At 35.3% G+C, this 25767-nt stretch overlaps 2 protein-coding genes across 2 annotated transcripts in view; both read left to right on the plus strand.

The window, feature by feature from the left end:
• LOC107558352 (glutaminyl-peptide cyclotransferase-like) overlaps positions 1–8651 on the plus strand; it is an 11157-nt gene extending 2506 nt beyond the window's left edge. Inside the window, exons 2-7 of the mRNA XM_016242010.1 lie at positions 3389–3535; positions 3613–3894; positions 4385–4552; positions 5343–5442; positions 7418–7534; positions 7616–8651. Of these exons, the coding sequence (XP_016097496.1) occupies positions 3389–3535; positions 3613–3894; positions 4385–4552; positions 5343–5442; positions 7418–7534; positions 7616–7791 (990 nt within the window). The 3' untranslated portion in view covers positions 7792–8651. The remainder of the gene's footprint in view (positions 1–3388; positions 3536–3612; positions 3895–4384; positions 4553–5342; positions 5443–7417; positions 7535–7615) is intronic.
• A 4101-nt stretch (positions 8652–12752) lies between these two features.
• Positions 12753–25767, plus strand: part of LOC107558354 (connector enhancer of kinase suppressor of ras 3) — a 54947-nt gene continuing 41932 nt past the window's right edge. The window contains exon 1 of the mRNA XM_016242014.1: positions 12753–12983. Coding sequence (XP_016097500.1) covers positions 12932–12983 — 52 coding nt within the window. The 5' untranslated portion in view covers positions 12753–12931. The remainder of the gene's footprint in view (positions 12984–25767) is intronic.

The following is a 25767-nucleotide window of genomic DNA, read 5'->3' on the forward strand; positions in this document are numbered from 1 at the left end:
CATTGTTTACCTGGGTCTTCAGTCTATGATTAGCTCACCTCACATCTGACAAGTCTTCGGGTTTGAGTCGTTCGTTCATCACGTGACAGACCCTTAAGCTTACCCTATGCAGTCTGAGCCGGAAAAATTATTGATTAGTTCTTTTTTTTTTCTTTTTTTATTGAAGATATAACGTTCACAGGGGATACAGTCATAGCAATAAAATACACACACCCAGAATACAAAACAATAAATACATAAAGAATAATAAAAATGAAATAACAAGCCAAGATATTTCTCTCCAAAAATCCTTTGCGTACTCACATTCAAAAAATAAGTGTGATATTGTTTCCAAATTAGAATGACAGAATGTGCATTGTGAAGAGATGTCCAACTTAAATTTTGAGAGTAAAGAATTACAGTGATAGTACATATGAATAATTTTTTTGTGAAGTTATTTCATCTTGTTAGGTAACAGAAGCTTGTTAATATTTTAATAGTAGAAAGAAAAGGGTAATTTATTTTCTGCTTATAAAATGCTTTAGGATGACAACTAAACTTAATAAGGATTTTTCTAATCCAGAAATTGTTACTTTTAACATTAGAAAGCTCCAGACCTCCAACACAAATTTTGGGCATTTCACATTTTGAAGATATGTAACAATTTGCCCTAACCAAATGTAACAGTTTAGGTGAAATAGAATTAATAACCCATTCATACAGTAGGTGAAGTATCCACTTTTTTCATGGATTTCTGAAAATTCGGAATAGGAATAGAAGTTACCATCCTTTTTGAACAAATATAAAACAAAAATTACACCTTTGTCAAACCAGTTTTTAATAAAGACAGATTTTTTTCCACGCAGCACATTCTGATTAAGAATTGATTCGTTCATCTCTCGAGTCTTTCAAATCGTTCGTTCTTTTGTCACGTGACGTGACAGCATTAGATAGAGAAATTAGTTAATTTACAAGCTTCCTTACAAACGGGTGCATAGTTATTATTATTATCATCATTATTATAATTATTATTTACTCTTACATTTATGTGATGCGTTTCTGGTCTCAAATTGTAGCTTTTTACTTCTTACAGTTTCTAAATGTGTGAATTTCTGTCATGATGGTTATTTTCCATAACACTGAATGTTGTAACAAAGGTAATAAAGAGTTGGTTATTATTATTAAGTCTCTTTCAGGCTCAGTCTGCATAGGGTAAGCTTATGGGTCTGTCACGTGATGAACGATCTACTCGAAAAACCCGAAGACTCGAGAGATGAACTAATCAATTCTCTTTCCGGCTCAGACTGCATTGGTTAAGTGTATGGAGCTGTCACGTGATGAACGAGCGACTCGGAAAAACCCGAAGACTTGAACCAGGTGAACTACTTGACTAATTCCAGTACAGAACCTATAGGATGTTGCGCATGCGCGACTGAACGAATCACTCCCCGAGACGACTCGTTCTTCCCGAGTCACATTAAAGATTTGTTCAAAATGAACGAATCGTTCAAGAACGACCCAACACTAGAACCATTCGAGCCGTTCATGCCAGACTGGGGAGAGAGGTGTTGTAATAATGTAAAATATGTGAAAAATAATGTGTTTTTCGAACAGCCTAGTATGAGAGCCTGTTCTAGTACACCCCCAGAACAAAATCAAGACTTTGTAAAAGAGCTTAATAGAACTCCTTTAAGCAAGAGTATAATCATCATGTTTATCTGACTATAATATGAGTCACTGAATTAGAATTGCATGTATTTTTTTCAACTTTGTAAATGGAGTAAGAGTAGACTTTTGGATATGATTCATTATGAGTGAAGAACATCACAAATCAGTTTAATTGAAGATTTCTCAGCCATCTTAAAGGGGTAGTCAGCCCAAAAATGTAAATGCCCTCATTACTTAACATATCTGCCATCCCAGTTGTATATGATGTTAATGTCAAATTTGTTTGGGAGAGCAATGTCATAAGAGTGCGGACTTTTCACTGTTTGTATCACTTCAGTCTGTGAATTAGTAGTGGGGATTTTTTAGCCATTAGGTGTTGGGAATTGAGTATGTGATTGAGTCATTGAATGATATACTCAGCCGATTTGTTCGGAACACTAATTCTCAGGGATGCAATGGTTTATTCTGGTCTGGAACTATTATAACAAAACAGAAATACACAAAACAAATGGTCTTTTGTGTATTGTACTTACCTTTATGTTTACTGAAGTGTTATATTGAAGCAATATCAAGCTTACAATCATGCACACAGTTATAACTGTAATTACTTGCAGACAAATCAGAGCTGTGCGGAAATTTGGAACAACAATAGATAAGTTTACATGCACTCATTTTTGTCAATCCGAATGAATACAATTCAGTTTCAGATTCAGAAATGTATATTTATATGAACCCTAAACTTTGCAATCCGATTCACATTAGGGCTGTGCGATATTGAAGAAAAATGTAATATGCAATAACTCATTAAATAATGTGATATTCGATATGCGATACGATAATGCTTAAAGTGCCACATGCTCATAATCGTACAGTTGTCATTTTTGCCTTAATTACATACTTTTAAGGAAACATCAGAAATACGTCAGAAAAGGTGTTTTTTTTCATATATTCAGTAAATATTCAGCCTTGTCCGATGACAAGTTTGCAAGACATTAATAAACCAATGCATTTTCATAAGATCTTATTATAAAAAGGCTCTGCTAAACATGCATCGAGGCATTGTGCATGTGGGCAAGGTATATTTGAATATGGCTGAGAAGTGAGAAGATACAAACGTTTACATACTAATGGTACGTTTACATGAAAACAATGTTTTTGAAAACAATTCTTTTTGAAAAGTTTGCGTTTTCAGGCCCTCAAAATGCTGTTGTCTTATAAATGAACGGCCAAAGTCGCATAAAAAGTTTTCCGTTTTAGTTGAAAACGGTGTCGTGTAAAGATCCACCCAGTTTTTTAATCCACCCAGGATTATTTCTACACCACTCCTTTCAATTTGATCAGAATTTCATTTTGATCGAGCTCAGTTTGATTGATTGAGGTGTTTACATTAAGGCTTTTCAATCTGATTGATCCATCAGTCTGATTAATAACAGCAATTGAAGAGACTAACAATTACTTAGTAGTAAAAGAGAGGGACGATAATAGAATACCGTAAATGCACACAAACATATGCAAAAGCAGTGTTGTAGTTGAGACCAGCTCAGTTGTGAGACCAGAAGAAGGTTGAGTCCTAGTTAAGACAAGACCAAGACTATGAAAATGTGGACCATATTCTTGGACGTGGACATGGTCTTGGTCTTGTCAATGACCCCAGGAGCATGTTAACATGTGACCCAAAGTTATGAATACCCCACTGTGGAATAAATGAATGAATAAAGATTTTTATTCATTTTCACTTCAGCTGAAACATGAAGCAACCACACTGAGCTCCAGTGAACTGAGTAGTGTGGTATCTCGAACCGATCTGGACCGGATGTGGCAGAAGGACCTGAAGCCCATGCTTGTTGTGCGCTATCCTGGTTCAACTGGAAGCCAACACGTTCAGCAGGTCAGTGTGTGTTTGTGTATGAAAGCTAACTTTTAAATGTCACAGTCTGTTCAGTGTCTGAATTTCTCTCTCTTTAGCATATTAAATCAACTCTCGGCTCAATGAACACGGGGTGGGAAGTGACGGAGGATGCCTTCTATGCTCATACGCCTTACAGCCAGCTTCCCTTTACCAACATAATTGCAACTCTCAACCCTGCGGCCAAACGTCAGTTGGTTCTGGCCTGCCACTTTGACTCCAAATACTACCCTCCACAGTGGGATGGCCGTGAGTTTCTCGGAGCAACAGATTCTGCTGTTCCCTGCTCTATGATTCTGGAACTGGCAAGAGCCCAAGATGATGACCTAAAGACCTTGAAGGTTTGGCAGTGTGCACAGGAGCTAGGGCTGGGTCATCATGATTGAACAACTAGTTGATTGAGATTTTTTCTTTCATATGTTGTTATTTTGTAATATTTTCGGCAGATGTGCTTTGCTTTGGCTGTGCGACTGTTTTCACAGTATTTATTTTTTATGTTTTTTTTTATGTTTGGCATATGAAATTAAAGAGATATTGATGAGTAAAGTAAACTAAGGACTCATTAGTTAGGCTCATTGGAAAAAAAACATGCACGGTAGCTCACCCGCTACAGCGATGTGGAGCTCTCTGGTACGAGTCCAGTGAGTCACACATATAACTCCAGTGAGTTATACATTTACCAATCTCTCTTTTTCAGTTGGTAGCTGAACTTTAATTTGTGCCAATCATGAGATTAATTTTGCGTTTATGAAATAAGTGACATTATTTGTGCTGTATTCTGTAGTGTCACAGGTAGATGGCAGCATGTGTGTGTTTTGCTGTTTCTCACAGGACTCTGGGTCAGATCTGTCTCTGCAGCTCTTCTTCTTTGATGGAGAAGAGGCACTTTACCAGTGGACCTCTGAAGACTCTCTGTACGGCTCCCGTCATTTAGCCCACAAAATGTCCACAACAGCACATCCACCGGAAGCCACCAACACCAGCCAGCTCGACGGCATTGTATAGTTCCCTCACAGACATGAATACATTGACATACAGCCAGATTAATCTAAAAATAACTTACTGCATCATACTTACTGTTAGAAAAATGTTTTCTATTTAGTCTATTCTTATTAATTTACTCATCCTTAAGTTGTTCCAAATCTGTATACTTACTTTCTTACTTGGAAAAACAAAATGAGATAATTTGATAAATAGCCTGGCCCAGGTACTGTTAAAGTGGCCCATATGACTTATGTGCTGTGTTATAATATTTCTGGAACTTTGTGCGAGGAAAACACTCATATTTAATTTGTTATTCACTGATAGGCTTTCCTTCTGCTGTAGCTCTCAGATTACATTTGTACTTCCTCATGAGATTTTTCACTGACGAAAGATTCCTCTTGGTTTCTCCTACACAGCTATCTTCCTTCTGCGCTATCAGCAGATATATTTTAGATGCAAATGCATCATTAACCATGAACATAGAGTAATGAATTATGTTGTATATGCAAATGGACAATCACATACACTCTCAGGAAAAAGGTACAAAAGCTGTCACTGGGGTGGTACCTTTTTAAAATGGTACACTTTTGTACCTTGTTTACACTCAAATTGTGCATACTGGTACCTTAAAGGTACATACTTGTATCTATTAGTACCATTTGAAAGGGTACTGCCACAGTGACAGCTTTTGTACCTTTTTTCTGAGCGTGTATTGTGAATGTAAGGTTAAAGAGCATGAATGCAAGCAAACATTGACAAACTACAAAACTGGTTAAAGTCTTTCATTCATTCAATTTTTCACCAGGATTTGTTTGTTCTACTGGACTTGATTGGAGGTCCAAATCCTCGCTTTGGTAATCAGTTCTCCAGTACGACCCGATGGCTTTCCAGACTACAAAAGATTGGTTAGTATTTTTCTGCTCTGTTTTCTTGTGCCACATCTTTTTTCCCCTCTGGTTTCTCTTTCTTACCTTCAAAGAAATGTATGTGGGTTTTGTTATGGATGACAAAACATTACAGGTCAAGGTTTGTGGAGACTGTGATACACTACCATTCAAACATTTGGAGTAAGTAAGATTGAAAGAAAGAAAGATTGACTTCCATTCAGCAAGGATGCATTAAATGGATCAAAAGTGACAGTAAATACATATATTATGTTTATGCTTTTATGATTTAGTATGTCAGTCAACACATCAAAATAAGTGTTTTTCCTTTCAACATCAATTCATTTATTATAAAACGGATAGTTCCCGGTCCTTGATTCTGATTGGTTGAGCCGCGTTCGAAGCTGTTGTAAATTACTCTACAAACATACACCTTTGTTTAATTCTGTGTGTTGCTCGGCAACCACTTTGTTGGAACCACAACTGTTTCTGAGGAACTACATTGTTTGGTGGAAGAATACTGTTTTTATTTACACTGAACAAAATTATAAACGCAACTCTTGTTTTTGCCCCCATTTTTCATGAGCTGAACTCAAAGATCTAAGACTTTTTCTATGTACACAAAAGGCCTATTTCTCTCAAATATTGTTCACAAATTTGTCTAAATCTGTGTTAGTGAGCACTTCTCCTTTGCCGAAATAATCCATCCACCTCACAGGTGTGGCATATCAGTGTATATCATTACACTTGATTTGCTCTGTTTTATTCTGTGAAACCTTACTACGTATATGGAATAACCGTTTTATAAAAGCAATAAGCCCCGGGAAGCCATGGTTTACAGTTAATTTATAATAGCTAAGGGGTGTTGTTAGGCACGACGCGAAAAGCCCCTTAGCTGTTATAAATTCACTGTAAACCACAGCTTCTTGGGGCTTATTGCTTTAGAATACTTCATTTATTATTTTTTTATAAAGGTTAAAGGTGCATTCAGTAGTGTTTTTGTTTATGTTTTGCTGGTCAATATAGCAACCGTCTTGATCTTATACTGATACCTAGTGGAGTAGATGCAAAAACAACAGGTTTTTTTAGTTAAAAAAAATTTAATATGCGAGCGGCTTCCATTCTGCACCGCTCATTTAGGAGTTAGAGATAAATCCTGATTAACGAGGGAAACTAATTTAATGGTAATGAAGAATCCTAAAAAAATATTACATTCTCAATTCAAGAAATCTCAATTCAAAGACGACTGAACTAATATACTACAGGAAATGTTTGATAGCTGTGTGATTCTGTGTGCTTTTATACAACAGTTCAATAAAGAAGACATTAATACTGAGTAACGTACTGTATATTTTACGCATGATATTACTTTTAATAATAAATAAATATTCATTTATTTTTGCTTCCCTTGTGAAAAACAAGAATTCTTAATTATAATGAATATAAACTTGCATACTTCAAATCTTTAAAAAATATATATTTATGTGACCCTGGAGCACAAAACCAGTCTTAAGTCGCTGGGGTATATTTTTAGCGAAAAAACATTGTATGCGTCAAAATTATTGATTTTTCTTTTATGCCAAAAATCATTAGGATATTAAGTAAAGATCATGTTCCATGAAGATCTTTTGTAAATGTCCTACCATAAATATAGAAAACTTAATTTTTGATTAGTAATATGCATCGCTAAGAACTTCATTTGGACAACATTAAAGGCGATTTTCTCAGATTCCAGATTTTCAAATAGTTGTATCTCGGCCAAATATTGTCCTATCCTTATAAACCATACATCAATGGAAAGCTTATTTATTGCTTATAGATGATGTATAAATCTCAATTTTAATAAAATGACCCTTATGACTGGTTTTGTGGTCCAGGGTCACATATATTTAAAAAACTGCCAAATTAAAAGTTACCTAAAAGTACATTTTAAAACATTATGGATTAATAATATTTTTGTCAGGCTTCAAAGAAATCTCTCTTTACTCTTATCTAGAGCGCCGGCTGCATGCGCTCGGTCACCTTAAGAATCACCCTAATGAGGTTCAGTACTTCTGGCCTGGCCTGCATGTGGGTCTAATTCTGGATGACCATGTACCATTTCTCAACCAAGGTAAAAGACCCTTTCTGAGATTTATGAATGTTCATATAAAAAGCATTTAAGACTTACGTATGTATTTCTCTGTATTCCTAGGGGTCCGGATTCTCCATCTCATTTCGACTCCTTTTCCCGAGGTGTGGCACACCTTTGACGACAACGAGGAGAACCTGGATCGAATCTCCATCAGCAACCTCAACAAGATCCTGCAGGTCTTTGTTCTTGAGTACCTCAACAAGAAGAGTCAGAACCCTATCGCTGAAGGCTCCTAATGCTCCAAAATCTCCCATCATTCATATATCTCATTTCTCATACTGACAAGCGCAGGAGATTATGGTTCTTTTGACATTCCCGTTTAGCCAGTTTAATTTTTTAAACAATTTTTATCACACAATCAATTTTTCTCACAACTGGAGCTGTACTGTGGACTGTCTGTGGACTGTTAAAATTCAGAAGACATTTAAGGGATCCAGAATCAGACTCGGTATACAGGGTTCACTGTGTGTCAGCGACAGTGTTTTCTTTATATCCTCTGGCTAAACTAAATACTTACAAAATGAATGTTGGTACTCAATATATCTTTTTTTTTTTTGCTTGTTATATTAATAATAGAATTTATAGTAGCCTTATACTTTGTAGCCGTTTTGTCTTTAAATGTAAACTCTTTTATGAATCAACAAACATGTGTGAGGAATCATACTGTTTCATGATGTCTGTGTGTGTAATGATGATTCATTGACGTTGGGATCCATGTGCAGCTTTATTAACAATCAGACAGGCAGAGTTCAGTCAACAGCATACAGGAGTAACGTAGGCAAGGCAGAATCATAACCAGAGTCCATGCAAAGGGGTCGAGGCCGGCGGCAGACAGAGGAGAGAGTAAATCCAAACACAGAGCAAGGTCAAAGAGGCGGGCAGCGAACAATCAGACAGGTCTAAACAATCCAGGTAGGCAACAGGTAATCAAACAAGGTATGAACGCTCAGTAATGTCAGCAGTAGCAAAAACAAGACTTCGCAATGAGGGTAAGGTAGGCACTGCCTATATAGTCATGGTAATGATCAGCACCTGTGCAAGTAATCAATGTCAGGCATGGGGTGATGGGAAATGAAGTCCTAAGGAACAGTTAGTACTCCGGTGAGGGTTTCCTCTGGTGGGGATCGGAGGGAGCCACGGAGGCTTGATTTGTGACAGTGTGATTCTAAAAGCTGCTGCTATTGTCATGTGTTTCTCACTTACCAGTGGGATCTGAAAACTTTTAATGTAACTTTAAACAATATACTTTTAATGTTTGAAACTTTTACAGTGTGAAACAGCTAATAAACAGTTTACAAATCAGTGATAAAACCAACCTTCTGAGTGTTTGTTTAGTTATATATATATATATATATATACAGTGGGTACGGAAAGTATGTATATATATATGTGTGTGTGTGTGTGTGTGTGTGTGTGTGTGTATAGTATATTGTTTACTAAATCAAGTTGATTCAAGTTAGAAATCAAGTTAGTTCTGATCTATGTTGTAGGTTCTCCATCTGAAAATGCATATACACTGTAAAAAAAAAAAAAGTGACATTTACGGTAAAATACCGGCAGCTGTGGTTGCCAGAACTTCATCGTAAAAAATATGGTAGCAACATTTTAGGTTTTACAGACTTAACTTAAATTCACAATAAAATACCGTATTTCATTAACTCATGTAATGTTAATAAACCAACATATTGAAGTGTTAATATCTGTTTTGAACCATTGTAATGCACTGATAACCACCAGAAACTGGTGGTGATGAGAAAGTCACATGATGAACCAAAGCTCATCATAAACAGCTTTTCTATGAGCTGAGGGCAATATTTATATATAGAAGGTGCACAGTGTCATTCACACAAACACTAAACCCCATCATGGTGACACACATGATACTGAAATAATGCAATAAACATTAATTTAACAACATTAGGTGTAAGATTAAACCCTAATGTACACAAATGATAAGAAAAAACTAAGAAGAAACATGTTAATTCAACAAAAAAAACTTCAAATATGAAGTGTCATGCAGGGAATTCTGGGAGTGTCAATTTACGGTTTTTCACTGTAAATTATACAATGACATTTTCTTTTTCACTTCCAAAATCCCTATTTTTAACAGTATTTTACTGTAAAATTACATTAAATGTAATTACATTTATTCACCGAATATAGTATGGAAACTTACTGTTAACCAGTTAACAGGTTTTTACTGTAGAATTGTACTTTTTACTGTAGAATTGTACTTTTACTGTTAAAATTACAATCATTTTTTACAGTGTAGGCAGGAAGCTCTTAATGTCTATGTTTGCCTGTATCCTAGACTGCTTTCATCCGCACTGGATCTGTTCCCAGGCACAAGAGCTTACACACCACATGATCAAGATACTTCCATTAATTCCAGTGTCAAAGTCCCCGGATTTATTGCGACCTCATTTAGTAATATGGGTTTTCCATGCACTGGATGTAGTTATGGTATTCATTTCGAAAATATAGTCAATGCAGTGTGGTACAATTATCAGTTTACATTGTATAGTACTGTACTACCACAAGTCTACATTGTTGGCAATGTTTAGTCCAGTGTTATTTTAGTATTATTCATATAGTATTCATAGTTTTAATTAGCTGTACAATTTTTATTTTCGGTTTTAGTCAATTTTGATGTGCTTATTAGATTTTGTGTGTGTGTGTGTGTGTGTGTGTATATATATTTCAGTTTTAGTTTTAGTAATTCTGGCAGTTTTAGTAGTTCTTTTATCAGTTTGTCGCCAAGGCAACATTGCACATTACTGTTTAAGTTTTTTAAGCCTAAGGTTTTCTTTTAATTTCATATATTTTATTTCAGCTTTATTTTAATTAACAAAAATGTTTTAGTTAACAGTAACAACACAAGTTTGGCCAGACATCATAAAACTGGAATCTTGAAATCAAACTGAAATCAAAAAGTAGCTCTATTCAACAGTTTGTCTAATAGATTATCATGAGTTAAGCAGCCAACATTTGATGGTATGAATCATATGTTATTGCACATGTACTGTAGGCCTGTTACAGTTAACATGATAAAAATCAGTGAGTAGTCCAAAGGCTTTGAATACTTTCGCCACACTTAAAATATATGAATTTCTTTGCATTAAACACCAATATATAAAAGGGGCATCTTAAAACCCTTGATGCTAGAGCTTTTTTTTCAGACCTAACTGTACTTTTCTGAGCCATTTTTTTAATTACTTATTTTACTAATTAAAAAAATGGTAACACTTTACAATAAGGTTCATTAGTTAACATTAGTTAATTACTTTAGTTAATATGAACTAAGAATGAACAGTACTTCTACATTTAGTAAGTTAATGTTAATTCCAGCATTTACTAATGCATTATTAAAATCTAAATTTGTGCTTGTTAACATTAGTTAATGCACTGTGAATTAAAATGAACTAACAATGAAAAATTGTACACTCTAAAAAAATGCTGGGTTAAATAGGGACAAACCCAGCAATTGGGCTGTTTTGACCCAGCGGTTGGATTAATACCCAGAAGGTTGGGTTAAACAATTAAATTAAATTATTTTACTCAGCACTGGGTTGTATTTAACCCAGCATTTTTGTGTATGTGTATGTTCATTAACTAACATTAACAAAGATTAATAAATACTGTACTACATGTATTGTTCATTGTTTGTTCATGTTAGTTAATACATTAACTAACATTAACTAATGGAACCTTATAGTAAAGTGTTACCAATTTTAACTAAGTAATAAGTTGATGTTAAGAAATAACATCAAAATAATTCATTGTAATTCGTTTCGACCCACTTTATATTAAGTGTCTTCAACCACTGTGTACATTTAAATTAATCATTTGATGCAATGCATTTATCGTGGACACACGTTTTTACATTGCAATGATGTATTATTCAAATAAAATCCTGTACGTAATTACATTTGTAATTCCTTTCTGTAATTACATCAAATTACACTGTTGACCCTACATCTTAAACAACACTTCTATGAAACCTGTCCTTAAACTTACCCCTATCCCACTTCAAAAGCAGAAAAGTGTTCTGCAACTTGAACACAATATGTATCAAACAATTATTATTTAGATTTTTTTTGTCGACATTACCACATAGTCAAAGACACCTAAAATAGGCTACTGTAAAGTTGGACTAAATTAATCCAATAAATAATCTAATTATTAGGAATAAAAAATAAATAAATAAAAAAGCAGTTCCCCCACAAACATTTAATAAGTGTCCATTTGTTTGTTTGTTTAATCTTGATCAACTGTGTTCTACTGCTTTAAAGAAAGTAAAATATTCAAAATTGTGAATAAGTCTGGTACTTTACAAAGGAATCTCCCAAATAAATTCCTTTGCTCCAATAATGATGTCATATGGGCCTTCCTAATTTGAAAGCTAATGATTAACTGAACGGTTACAAACGCAAGCTCTGGAGAGGAGACTGAAGTAATAACAGTAGGTGGCTTATGGGATTACAATTCTGACACAATTCTGCGAGAGAAAGATCATATGTTGAGCACGCAAAAGTGCGTTTTGCACTTGCGCGAACTGAGTTTTGTTGGAGAAAATGTTTGTCTCGCAAAGAAGAAAGTATTTAGAGCGCACGAAAATCAATTTTGCATTTAAAATAAGTTTTTGGATGTGTGCAGAGGCACGCCCTCAGTGCTCCCTAAATGCCAACAGCTTGCTTGCTCAACACAACCTAGCCTTACAATGTGCCACAATTCCATCCAATCGAGGCTGCTAAATTCTGATTGGCTGCCTTGACAACCAATCACAACATTTCTTGCATTAGACAGCAGAAGAGGAAAAATACAGTGCATGCATAATTATTATGCAAGTTGAAATTTTGATTTTTTTTTTTCTTATAATGTTATTTTTTCTTTAATTTTCTTATTTAGAAATACTCTCTTCTTTGCGAGACAAACATTTTCTCCACAAAACTCAGTTCGCGCGCGTGCAAAACGCACTTTTGCAACCTCAAAATATGATCTTTCGCGAGCAGAATTGTGGCAGAATTGTAATCCCATAGCGGCTCGGAGCTCGGCAGCAGCAGAACTCCTCGTTGATCCTCCTCCGTTGGTTTGAGGGGAGGAACACACACTGAAATTTGATACATGTGCCTAGAGATGAACTCTTCTCCTCCTCGTGAGTTTATCCTGTTGGCTCAGTCCAAGTCCATGTGAGAGAATCGGCTGTATATGGAGATATCTCGCGAGCCGATTATTTCAGGATTTCTAGAGGACAGACTGAAAGAATTATATTGTTTCACAGTGCCGATCACATGGTGCTTGACGTACTTTATTATTACTTTATTCTTAATCTCCGTTGAGAATAGCTCTAACCGGTTGGACTGAGGTTTTAAAGCAATGGATCCAGTAACGAGGTGGACACCAAAACAGGTTGTTGACTGGATGAGAGGTGAGTTTAGGACTTGTTTCTGCATAATATGGATATTCTGCTTTGAAAATTTAAAATATAAATGGTCTCTCTCCGTCTAGTTACCCTTTGTAAGAAACTAGGACGTGTAGCCTACTTTTGTTTATCTGTACTTTCGGTGAAACCAAGATTAGTGTGTCAACAATGTTCAAGCACAAACAAAACAAACTTTTATTTTTAAAGAAACTCGTGTGGCAGAAAAATAAATGCATTTATGAAAATAACATCCCGCGGTTGCTATTTCCCGTTTTTGATTGTTATACACGCATGTTATGTGGGAGTATTCTACTCCCACAGTTCTTGAGATTGTTGAAGACAGATTTGTCAAACCATTCATCCTTTTTTTTTTAACTTCTAGAAGATAATTAGACCCTGCCATCAGATTAAATGATTGACAAATAAAGGACTATTCTTCAGTGTTGAAGAACTTGCTCATGTATAGCAGTGAATTACAAATTGGAATTAAACATTTGTCCAAGTGTGAATGCCAGTCAAATTCAAATCGGAACACTGTCTTGTGTGAATTCAAATCGAGTTCCGGCCATGGTATGTGTACAGGTGTAATCAATGGAAGGAAAGATTAATACAAGGGTCATGATAATGTAAGAGTCAAATGTGAATTGGACCACCTGTCCTTGCATCCCCTTACGAAAAAGAAGTTTATTCAAGTGTGCTATTAGTATACTTCTTTTAAACTAAAAATAGGAAAGTATACTTTTAGTCTACTTTTTATGTACTTCTCAGAAATATACTTAAAATGACATTTAAGTATACTTGACTTATACTTAAGTCTAAATATATTTGAGCTATAACTGTGTTCCTAGAATCCGTGTTTTCATTGTTATACTGTAGGGGGCGCTAGTACACATTTTCTGTACAGAATTTCCGAAAAACACAAGAGAAGAAGAAACCGAAACAACAGATGCTCCCACATGTAATCTAACACGATCATCAGATATAAAACAGCATCAAAACTGTGTAACATTATGGAATAAAATGTCGACCAATGAAGAGGTAATACTGACTGTCAAGCTTTGGGGTGTTGATCGACTCCATCTATGTTTTGATTATCGTTCTGAATCCAATTCATAGTCTTTTTTCAGCTTTTTGTTCAAAATGTTGTTTATTTCTTTATTTTTTATTTATGAAACTTATCCACATTCAAGTGTTTAAAAAAGAATGTGTGAAGCTAGAATAAAATGTTTTTGTTTACAAGCAGATACCCTGTTTTTTGATGTTTTGTATGTTCAGATATTCATGTAACAAAATATATACAAAGTAATACCTAAATAGGGACATAGTAGTATACTTCAAGTATGATGTAAAGTTCACTTAAAGAAAACTTACGAGTATTCTTGCAGTATAAAACTACTAAACTAGTAGTTTACTGAGACTATACTTCAAAGTGTACTAAACATGCTACTACAAGTATTTAATTAGTAAACTATCAGTAAACCTGTAAGTTCACTTTTAGTGTAGTTGCAGTACAAACTAAACATTACGATGTAAACTAGTTGTGTACTCAAAGTTTACTACTGTTATACTTAAAGTATACTTTTATATACTAGAAAGTGGGCCAATTTAGTCCCAATGAGTATTGAAATAGTACACTTACAAATATACTACTAGTACACTGTTATTTGTATACTTACTACATAAAGTATACTTAAAAATATAATTTAACTTTACTTAAGTATACATACTAAAATAAACTTGAAGTATACTACTTTTTGGTAAGAGGCAGTTATAGTCAAATTCCATAACGTTTACTACAACTGCTACTACTACTACTATTGTTATTATTAGGCTACTATCATTATTATGTCTGTTAGGGTCTATTTGGTATCTGTGTGGAATGAAAAAAAAATTCCAAAAAATTCTAAAAACTTCTAATAATTTTTTTGTATGAATCACCACCAACTCATAAAATAGTCATATTTTCTCATGAGATCAGTTCAGAAATATGGAAATAAGTGTTTCTGATGTCCCAAGCATAAACAATCTCTTTCAAGGAATAATTATTTTGTTGAAATCAAATAAAAAGCATTCGTATCAGTGGGTCTTAAAAGGTTGGTACATGCTTTAAATATGATTCATAGGGGGAACAAATATAGTTCACTTATATACTTGGTTCATTTGTCCCTAAAGTAATAAAATGTCTATTTTAGATTTTTGCACAGGCAAATTTTTCTGGCATAACCCGTGAATTTGACTTGGCATCTAAGACCTAAGAACTCTGTAAAATATTATGTTTTTGCCTCTCAAACTACTTAAAAATAATCATAGCTTTACTTTATAATTAATGTTACAATTTTTCGTTCTGGTGGTGAGTCCCTTATATATTACTTCATTTAAGGGACACATTCATTTGTCATTAATCTGACAGTACACTTATTGAGCGGGTATCCTGGAATTATAACTTGCTTAAGGGCACAAAGGTGTCAGTTAATGGATCAACTGTGCAGGGTTTGAACCAACAACATTCAGTTACCAGTCTTTAACTGCAATGCCATATGACAATTTGAATAGCCTTTGAGCACATTGTGGTATGGAAGTGTAAACTGTACTACTACATTGCAAACATGCAGAAAAAAGAACAAGAGCATCCGTTCTCTGTTGAATGAAATGCCCTAAGGCTTTAAAGGTTTATAGTGGTTCGTGTGTAGGCTTCTCTTTACTCTCAGTGCTGCTTTTTTATTTTTTGTCTTTCTTTGTGCTCTCGAGAGTCAGTTGAATTAAATGTATTTTTTTCCAGAGAAGACTAGCCTACCTACCAGGTGTGCTTAATTTATTTTTACTAAGATGCTTTATGTACTTTGCCTCTTATGCTAGTGTTAGCTTTAGATCTTTATCATTTTTAATTTTTTGCTTGTGCTCTTGAAAATTTTTTTTTATATACAGGTTTTCCAATTCTCACACTTTCTTCCATGTGACCATGCATGAACAGACAGTAAAAGTTGAATGTCAAGTCTTTAAAACCTTTGCTGATTTGGAGTATATTCATGGAATGTTCTGCAGAAACTGGAGTGAATAATTTAACACTTACAAGTTATGTTTCGGTCCTCCCTTTCTACGCCCACACTTGTTGAAGGACAGCTGGGTGCCTTACATTCTTTTTTAAAACTTCAGAAGCATCCAAAAAAAAAAGAAAAGTTCTCAAACTACTGAGATAATTGAGTTACAAAACCTCTAAATGACTTAAATGAGGCAAAAGCACAATAAAAATATGAAAATAGTTAGGGATGCACCGATGTATCGGCCAGTAATCGGTTTCAGAAAATTTTATTAAACATTTTTTTTGGATATCAGCTGATTAAAAACAGCTGATGATCAGGGTTGATTATATCCTGTCAGTCAAAAAGGGGAGGAAAAACGTGTCAGACTGCAACTTGTGTCTGAAGAAAATGTCTCTTGTGTAGAACTTAGGGCTGACGAAGTTAATGACACATTAACACAAACTCATTTAAAATAGTGCTGTTAACATACGAATCATTTGATACAATGCACATATTTTGTACATAAGTGTTTTACATTGTACATATATTTAAAAACTACCTGTATATAATTAAATTTGTTATTAATTTCTGTAATTACATAAATTTACAACGTTGATCCAACACCTAAACATACTATGAAATGAAAAATTTATATCACGGTATTTTTCAAAATTATACCGGTTTCACGGTCCATGACGGAATTTTTTTTTCATGCATGACCGGGTGTTAACCATATTTTCTACTGATTGAGAGGAAATACTGCAGTATATTGACTTAGAATGCCTTATTTTACTGTAATGATGAGTGAATATTGTCAAAAAATACCACACTAAATAGTGACTAAACACGCCCCCTTTTAATGTTAACCTGGAGTCACTCTCATTTATAATTGCGGCATCGTCTGATAAAATCAACATGCATCTACACTAAAGAGCGGCTATGCGGTTGTTTTAACTATATTACCTTTTTGTCTCTGATTACTTTTTATATCACTGCCTGCGTCTGAGTAACAAACTAAAAAAAAAAAAAAAGTGCATGGGATATTAACAGACAAACTACGCTCATATTTATAATTCCAGACAGGTGCTAAGAAATGCTGTTTTGTACTCATTTATTGACGAGTCGGCTTCTCTGCTGCTCACTGCACAGAACAGAGGTGACACTTCTCTGGGAAAGTCAGACCTCACGTTCACGGGACAGCACTGGCGAAATCTTCCAACTGAACCATAGCTAAGGTTTAACCAAAAATGTCGCTAGGTTTGTCAGTATGAATATTCTATTGAAAAAAGCTGCTAAAAGGGTCTGAAAGTTGCTCAATCTAGTGCTAAAGTTGCGCTCGTGTGTGTGAGACGCGGGAGCTGATGGCAGGGGGCGCTGGATATTTGTGGCGGTCAGTGTGGATATTGTGGATGAGTTCTTCTGTGTCATCACGTTCTATTAGTTCTACAGCTTCAGTTTCGGAACTTTCACGCTTGGTAACACATACAGCTGTTCCCTCACCACAGTGCAACAGTGAAAAGAGACCCCTTTCAAACAGTGTCGCGTTCCGAACGTTGTTTAAGCGACATACACCGGTATTGCGGTATTTAAAAAAGTCATATCATAACATAATTAAACACCGGTATTCGGTATGAACCGGTATACCGCCCAGCACTACTATGAAACCTGTCTCTAACCTTTCCCCGTATCCCACGTCAACAGCAGCAAATGTGTGATGATATGCTAGAAGGCAGAAATCCAGTCATGTGACTGTAGAAACTTCTTAAAGTTTCTGAACTTGTGTGTGTGTGTTTGTTTTTATGTTTATCGTTAATGATCTCATTGTCAAAAATGCTTTTTGTGTGGTAAAATTGAATGGATTTCCAAAGCATGACATTCAATAGATGTGACAGTGATATTTTAAGATATTCTGGGGAAAACACTGTCATCTTGATCAGCCTGGGGATGGTTGAAATTGTTCATGTTTTTCTTTGCTAAAAGTGTGGTATCAATCACTTGCTACTTTTACACACAAAGTTACCATTCTAACCAAACTCCAAAAGCATATCACTTTACAGTGACTATTTCAAATACTTCCATATTTGTAAACTTGAATAACAGGAATATATCAGTTGGGTAAGGCCACCTTTGATGTGGAACCAACAAGTGTACCTTTGCCATAGGTTCGTTCTGTTAATGATATTAATGCTTTAATCTAATGTTTTCCATCCACGTAACTACAACACCATATGTCAACCCTTAGATCTTGGTATCACCATATGGTGTCTACATAAGATTCTCATAAATATTTAATGGATACTCTCTGTTGAAGTTTAAATGGAAGAGGTGTCTGGAATTTCCTGTTCTCTTCTTTAATTTTACGGGACTGTATTTTAGTATTTTACTTTTCTTAAAGACAATGCAAAAACAAATACAGTACATAATTTTATGGCATTGATTCTTTCTCAGATATTTTCATTCCAATACTCTCTTTACACAAAAGACCTTTGATCCCATTTTGAAAATCCGTTGATATTTGCATGAATCCATGCTCCGTTTATAACAGCACTGAAGTGAAAAGCCTTCTGGCTTTTGCATTCAGAACTGAACAGTGATCTCTATAAACATGCAGCTTAACGCAATGGGGGAAATGCAACCTTAGGTAGCACATCCCACACAGTTCACTGCCCCTCCATGGGTGCCTAGCCAGGCAGAAAGATGGACAGGACATTGTGGGTTCACTGCGGCAAAAGGCTAATCCAAAGGAACAAATGGAATGTCTATTAAATACACAAGATCACCAGTGAACGGGATAGAATGATCTCTGGGCAAAGTCAGATTTTGATGACCATCTTCTGTTCTTGTTTAGAGAGTTTTATTTATTAGGGGAAACTAGGTGTTCATTTAAACTTTATTCAAATTTTAAAAATCTGTTATTATTTACTCACTCTTATGGTTTTACAAACCCATAAGACTTTTGTTCATCTTAGAATCACAAGTTTTGTTAAAAAATATCTTAATTTGACATATTTTGGTCCTTACATCGAAAGTCCATTCCACCGAAACTTTGGTGCTTGGATGCAAAAATTAGATTTTTTTTAACTCATTTGATCATCAACCAGGTAAAAAAGGCACTGAAATAATCATGACAGAGTTATTTTTCTTCTTTGCTTATAGGTTACAAAAGTTGGAAATATCTTTACTGTTTGCAAAAATTCCATCGCCCCCCTACTGCTGATATGAATATATAAATATAATAATTAATTATAATTATAATTAGCAGTTAAGAGAGCATCTGATCATAGCGATATTGGATATGTTTGCAGCTTCACAGTATTAAACATAAAAAACACATTCAATTAGAATTACAACTTTTTTGATTTTTTTTAACTCATTTGATCATCAACCAGGTAAAAAAGGCACTGAAATAATCATGACAGAGTTCTTTTTCTTCTTTGCTTATAGGTTACAAAAGTTGGAAATATCTTTACTGTTTGCAAAAATTCCATCGCCCCCCTACTGCTGATATGAATATATAAATATAATAATTAATTATAATTATAATTAGCAGTTAAGAGAGCATCTGATCATAGCGATATTGGATATGTTTGCAGCTTCACAGTATTAAACATAAAAAACACATTCAATTAGAATTACAACTTTTTACAATTTCTACTATGAAGCAGCTCTCCAGTGTGTTCTTGTTTTTACTTGCGTCTGACCTTGACGGACTGAACAGAAGAAACAAATGTGATTTCCTCGTCAAAGACGGTAGAGCCATAGAGCCACACCTACCGATTATATAATCGCCACGGACCAATGGTAGTTCAAAGATGTTTACCAGCTGGAGAAAACATTTAAATTCACTTTGCCAAGCTGTTTTGTACGGTGGCCGCAAGAGCTCAACACGCTGCAATATAAGAAAACACATGCGAATAGAAAAAGCACCAGCAAATTAAGAGAACATCTTCATCAGTTTGACAACACATGCGCTGCAAATACTCACAACGCGACCAAATACAGAAATGCACTGCAAGTACAGAAAATGCACTGCAAAGACTCACAACACAACCAAATACTGAAATGTGCTGCAAAAACTCACAACACAACAAAATACAGAAAAGCGTTGCAAGTAGCACAGACCACAACGGAAATGTTTCAAGGGGACCCCAACAACCCTCACAAAAATGAACCGTTGTTATATTATAGTAAGTGTAGTAATGATGTTTTTTTGGCGTTTACTTACCATTAGCCTAGCATTTTTTTTTTTTGGTGATTACCATTTGTGTAACCACACAAATACCATGGTTAAACTGTGGTTAGTGTAATTTGTGATTACAATGGTTTAACCATAGGAACCATGTTTTTTTTTTATTCTTTTTTAATAGTAAAGTCATGGTTAATTTTTGTAAGTGAAGTTGTAAAAGTTAGCCAGCATACATAATGTTTCACAGTTACAGTACTTGTGTATTTCGTCAGCTTATTTAGGCTAATAATATCGAAAAAAGCTAAGAAATCATATGATCAAGATGTTAAAACAAATAAAAATCTCACCTTTCTGAGTAGACTGAAGCGTATCCCAGCCAAGTTCGTCACTTGTTGCTGTTCCCTTTTACATTTCCAATGTGGTCTGTGCGTATTTGCAGGGCGTTTCTGTGTATGATTGTGTTGCGAGTCTTTGCAGTGCATTTCTGTATTTGCAGCATGTTTCTGTATTTTATTGTGTTGCAAGTTTTTGCTGCATGTTTCTGTATTTGGTTGCGCTGTGAGTATTTGCTGAGTGTTGTCAAACTGATGATGTTTTCTTAACTTGCTGGTGTTTTTTCTATTTGCAGGTGTTGAGCTCTCTCGGCCACTGTAGTTTTGAACTCCTGAAACAATCTCCAAATGAACTTCGTTTTTTTTTTTTACTCATACATTGCAAAACCCCATTATAAAAACCCATGGGAAAAGGGAATTTTCATTCATGTCCGTAGCACAAATGGTATGAACAACAGAAATAGTGTTGCTTATGGATTCAGTCTTTGCAAAAGCATATATTTATAAATGTTCTATTAATGTATTATAACATTTACACTAAACAAGCAAACAAACAAAGTTCAGTTGACTGCACTGATTGATAGGGCTACTGTAGTTCTCTTCCTCTTGTGTGGCTCCATTGCTCACAAAAGAATTGAGTCTCCCATTGCACGGTGTAAAGGTCACATTATAATACCCTCATCCAGCACCTGCATTTGGGTAAACAGAGGGTGTTACTGTGCATGCACAGACAAAGAGCCTGAACTACATCAGGGCATTGTGGGAAATCCTGCTCTCACCTTCATGTGGCCACTGCTGTAAAAACATATCTTAATTTACGGTGTCTTTGTTCATTGCATACTTGCAAATATTCATGCAAATGCCTATATCCTGACGATGAAAAGAAAAATTGCTTTGTATTTAAACAGTTGGGTTTTTATTTGGGGAAAATCAATCTACATATTAACAAAAGACCAGTCCAGCATGTCATCTCAATAAATGCGTGTACATGCTTGACATGAGATCCGAGAGTAACAGCATCACAGGGTTGAGTCAGTCGCTCATGTCATTCACTGAGAACAGCTTGGTGGATGTGACTAATCTACAGCAATAATTTTCACACGCTTTGAAAGACATCAGTCATAATATCCTTTGTCCGTTCTTTCAGTATTCACTCAGGATCTTTTCATTCGTTCACAACGTATTGATTTACTGTATTTTAAGTATAAGGAGTTAACTTGCATAACTTCAGTGAAATTGAATATGTCCCTAGAGTGCTGCATTCATGCACTACAATTGATTAGTAAATGAAGATATGTATCCTTTGTTACATTGTTGTGTCTAAAGTCTATTTTTCTTGGGAAAGAGCTAAAATAACAGACGTATAGCAGACTGTAGCACTGTCTCCAACCTCCTTTGACCTGTAGGGTTGGGTGGTATGGAGATACATATTGTGGCATGTGTTTGTGTTCATCTAAATTAATTTTTCACCGAAAGACTGAAATATGAACATTTAAACGGTAATAAAAACTTGATTCATTGATAAATGCATTAAATAATAAAGACAACCTTATTTTAGATATATATATATATATATTAGAGCCCGACCGATATATCGTTTTGCCGATATTATAGGCCGATATGAGCCTGTCACCAATATATCGGTATTGGCGAATATGCCGCCGATATGACATTTTTTTACAGAACATAACGCAGATAAAATGCTTGAAATGGTGTAATTACTTAGTTTGTCCAGCAGAGCGCACTCCATTGTTTGCTACTGGCGACCTGGATGAAACACTTCAAAGCTTAAGTCTACATAAAACTTTGAACGGCCATATCTCCGTAATGGCGCGGCAAATCCGCACCAAATTCGGGGGATCCCTTTAGCTCGAGGAACCCTTTAGAACGCGAATGAGTGTACGTCTAGAGGCCCGCTTTCGAATGAGACCACCCCCGCGTCGATAGCCCCACACAAATGGGAAAGTGTCCAAACTTTTGACTGGTATTGTACTATAATATACACAAAGAATATCGGCCGATATATCAATATCGGCATTTTTTTTACTCCCTAATATCTGTATCGGCCCCAAAAAACCCATATCGGTCAGGCTCTAATATATATATATATATGTTGTCAGTATTTATCAAAATGCTCCTCTCTAGAATCATTTTTTTTCTAGCTAACTCACAAATTATGGACATTGGCTTTTCTAAGGTAAATGTTAGGGATGCACTATATTGGATTTTTGCCGGATATCCAAATATGCCAATATTTTTCAACTCATCTTGGCCAAAATACGATGCCGATACAGATATATTTCCTTTTGTTTGGAAACAACACCAAGTCTCTCCTGTGCAGAGATTATAAACAAATTATTTTTAATTTTGGTTAGTTTTGAGCAATAGCTTTTATAATGAGAGTACATTAAAAGCTTTGAAAATAACTATTTAAAAAAATCACTAGCAAACTAAATCTAAAGCAAACAAGCTTTGCATTTAAGCTTTGTATTCCTTGTATTTAAGTTTTCATAATCATAATAAATAAATTCATAATAAATAATTAGGACCCGGGGGAGGCTGTTGCTGTTCTCAACGGTGACTGTATCGTGCACCAAACGCGTCATTCTGTTGACGCAGCATTCTCTCTCTCTCTCTCTATATATATATATATAGCATTTCCAAAAAGTTTTTTCAACATGTTTTGTGCTAATGAACAGCATTCCTTTAAAAGTCGTTATTGCATTTTAGCTCTTTTCGGCAGGAAGATCCACAACCACCAATAGAAAGGGCAACACATTCCTCTGAGGTCTTCTGGCTCTGATTACACTTTTTTACTCTATATTGGGTCTGTTTGCAACCAGCAAGCTGAAAAATTATGCAGGAATTCCATAATTAAGATGTTTTCCATTGGTTCAGTACATGTTTAATGCTAAAATAAGGGTAACAATAACAAGGTAGTTGTTAAGATATGGGGTTAACATGGGAGGTTTGTCTCTGTAATTAGGGTTTGGCAGAAGGCGATGTGGCAGAGTCTGGTAAGGGTAGACCCAATCACAGATGCCTTTTTGTTTTCAAAGTTATTTCTGATTACATGTCTCTCAGACTGACTTTCATCGTGTCTGCGCTGTTCAGCCACAACAATTACTGTATAAGGAGTTAATGAGGAGATTTTGGCAAGCATGAGAACACTGAGCGGCTTGTACAGGTCTGTCTATGAATGGCTGCTGGCAGAAGCCACACAGTTTCTGTGTGCAGACAACTGGAATGTGTGAAACCACCTGCATTGTATTATTATGGAAATCATAACAGTCGTTTTTAAAGAAGTACTCACAGGTGTTAGCAGAAAAATTAAACAAAATCAGAAATTAAAGTGCTCAATATGAGAAGGAAAGTAGGGACGTCTCATCAATCACTTTAAGCTCAAAATGTAGTCAAAATATACAAGCACACTCAATTAACACTTACTCACTAGAAAGTTTAATTTTTGTTCAGTGTCTGTGCTATTTCTCTTCAGGAGTAATGACCGATAAAATGTCTTTGTTAAAATGCCAACATGGGCATCTATTGTTGTTGCGTCCACCAGTAGTTTGTTGTTGATTTGTCTCCTCCATTTCTTCTTCAGCTGTGAAACAATAGCCGGGGTTGAGCACAAATAATACTAGACGCATGCACAAGAGAGTACATTTGGTTTAAGCCCAAAGTATACCTCAGTTTTGATGTGAATACTTAGTGTACACATTCAGCCGAACGCATAGTCTTTTAAAGTATATCTACAAATTGAGTGTACAGAGAACATTAGGTTTAAGCTTAAAGTATACTTCAGTTTTGTGTACTGTATGTGTAAAACCGAACATGTAATCTTTCAAAGTATGCACTTGAAAGTTTCATCCTTGTCCAGTGTCTGTGCTATTTCTCTCCAGATGTTGTGACTTTGTGCTCTTTTAAATTAGAGTTTTGAGTGTCTCCTAACACAAGCACAAAAGGCTATTGTTGTTGCAGTCTCCAGTACTTCTTCTTTTTCACTATGAAGCCATGAGCCGGGACAGTGTCACAATTTTGTAGACCAACTAATTAGTGCTAAATAATTTAAGGCACACAGATGAACTAAGAGTATGTGGCGATAGAAGTATACATTTTATAAACTGTATAAATCAGGCTGTGTTTATACATTGCCTTGCTGATGACGAAATTCATGCCATGTGCTTTGTACACATACACGTAAATACTGAAGTAACATTGGGCTTTATTGTTAAAGGGATTGCGCATTGAAAGGCATATCAATTGGTCTGTCATAATTTTTTGCATACATTTTTATGCATGTGATTCATAATTTCTTCAAAATGATATTATGTTGATTCTTGCACATTTGCACATTTACCATCTACACTTAACCCAACCCTAAACCTAACTGATAATAAAACCAAACATGACATAAAAACACATTTGCTGAAGCAACCATGCCATTTTAACTTGCTTCTACAAGTCTTTGAGCTGTACTAGATGAGTTTCCGAGCAAGTTTACTACATCAGAAAAGCCATACATATAGAGCTGCTTATGTATGCAAACATTTAAATGTATTAGTTTACAAATACATTTTACAGAGGTAATTCTTAAACTCACTGACCCAGAGTTAATTCTGATAGAGATGATTTTTGTAACCCTCAGCAAACCTGTCAGTTAAAGGGTTAGTTCACCCAAAAATGAAAATTAGCCCATAAATCACTCACCCTCAAGTCATCCTAGGTATATATGACTTTCTTCTAGGGATGCACGATATATCGGCCACCATATCGGTATCGGCCGATAAATGCTAATTTTTTCTGTTATCGGTATCGGCCTGATAAGAAAATTTGGCCGATATCTTAAAGCCGATAAATAATGCATTATTTCCTTCAGAGACACTTCAGATGCGCGCTGTTCGTTTTTTGTGCAATTGTACGTTGTAATATTGTGTAGCCTTTTGTGCAATTGTACGTTGTAATATTGTGTTTATTTGATGTATATCTGATTTATCTCATATAGAATGCGTTTGGTTAAGTTAAAAAGAGCGCTTCAGTTTACCGGTGATCATCTTTAGCTCAGCGCACGCAGCTCAAACAGCAGTGCACAACATTAATAACTATGATTGGGAATGTCATGTATATAACATTCTAATGAGAACATTATTATAATAAAACGTTGTGAATTCTTTGGGTTTAGTTGCCGTGTTTCAGCGCGTTGTTATGGGAAGAGCACATCCACAACAGGATCACACATTCTGAATATAGCA

The sequence above is a fragment of the Sinocyclocheilus grahami genome, unplaced genomic scaffold (assembly GCF_001515645.1).
Source record: "Sinocyclocheilus grahami isolate Dianchi unplaced genomic scaffold, SAMN03320097.WGS_v1.1 scaffold642.1, whole genome shotgun sequence".
In the NCBI taxonomy this organism is placed as follows: domain Eukaryota; kingdom Metazoa; phylum Chordata; class Actinopteri; order Cypriniformes; family Cyprinidae; genus Sinocyclocheilus; species Sinocyclocheilus grahami.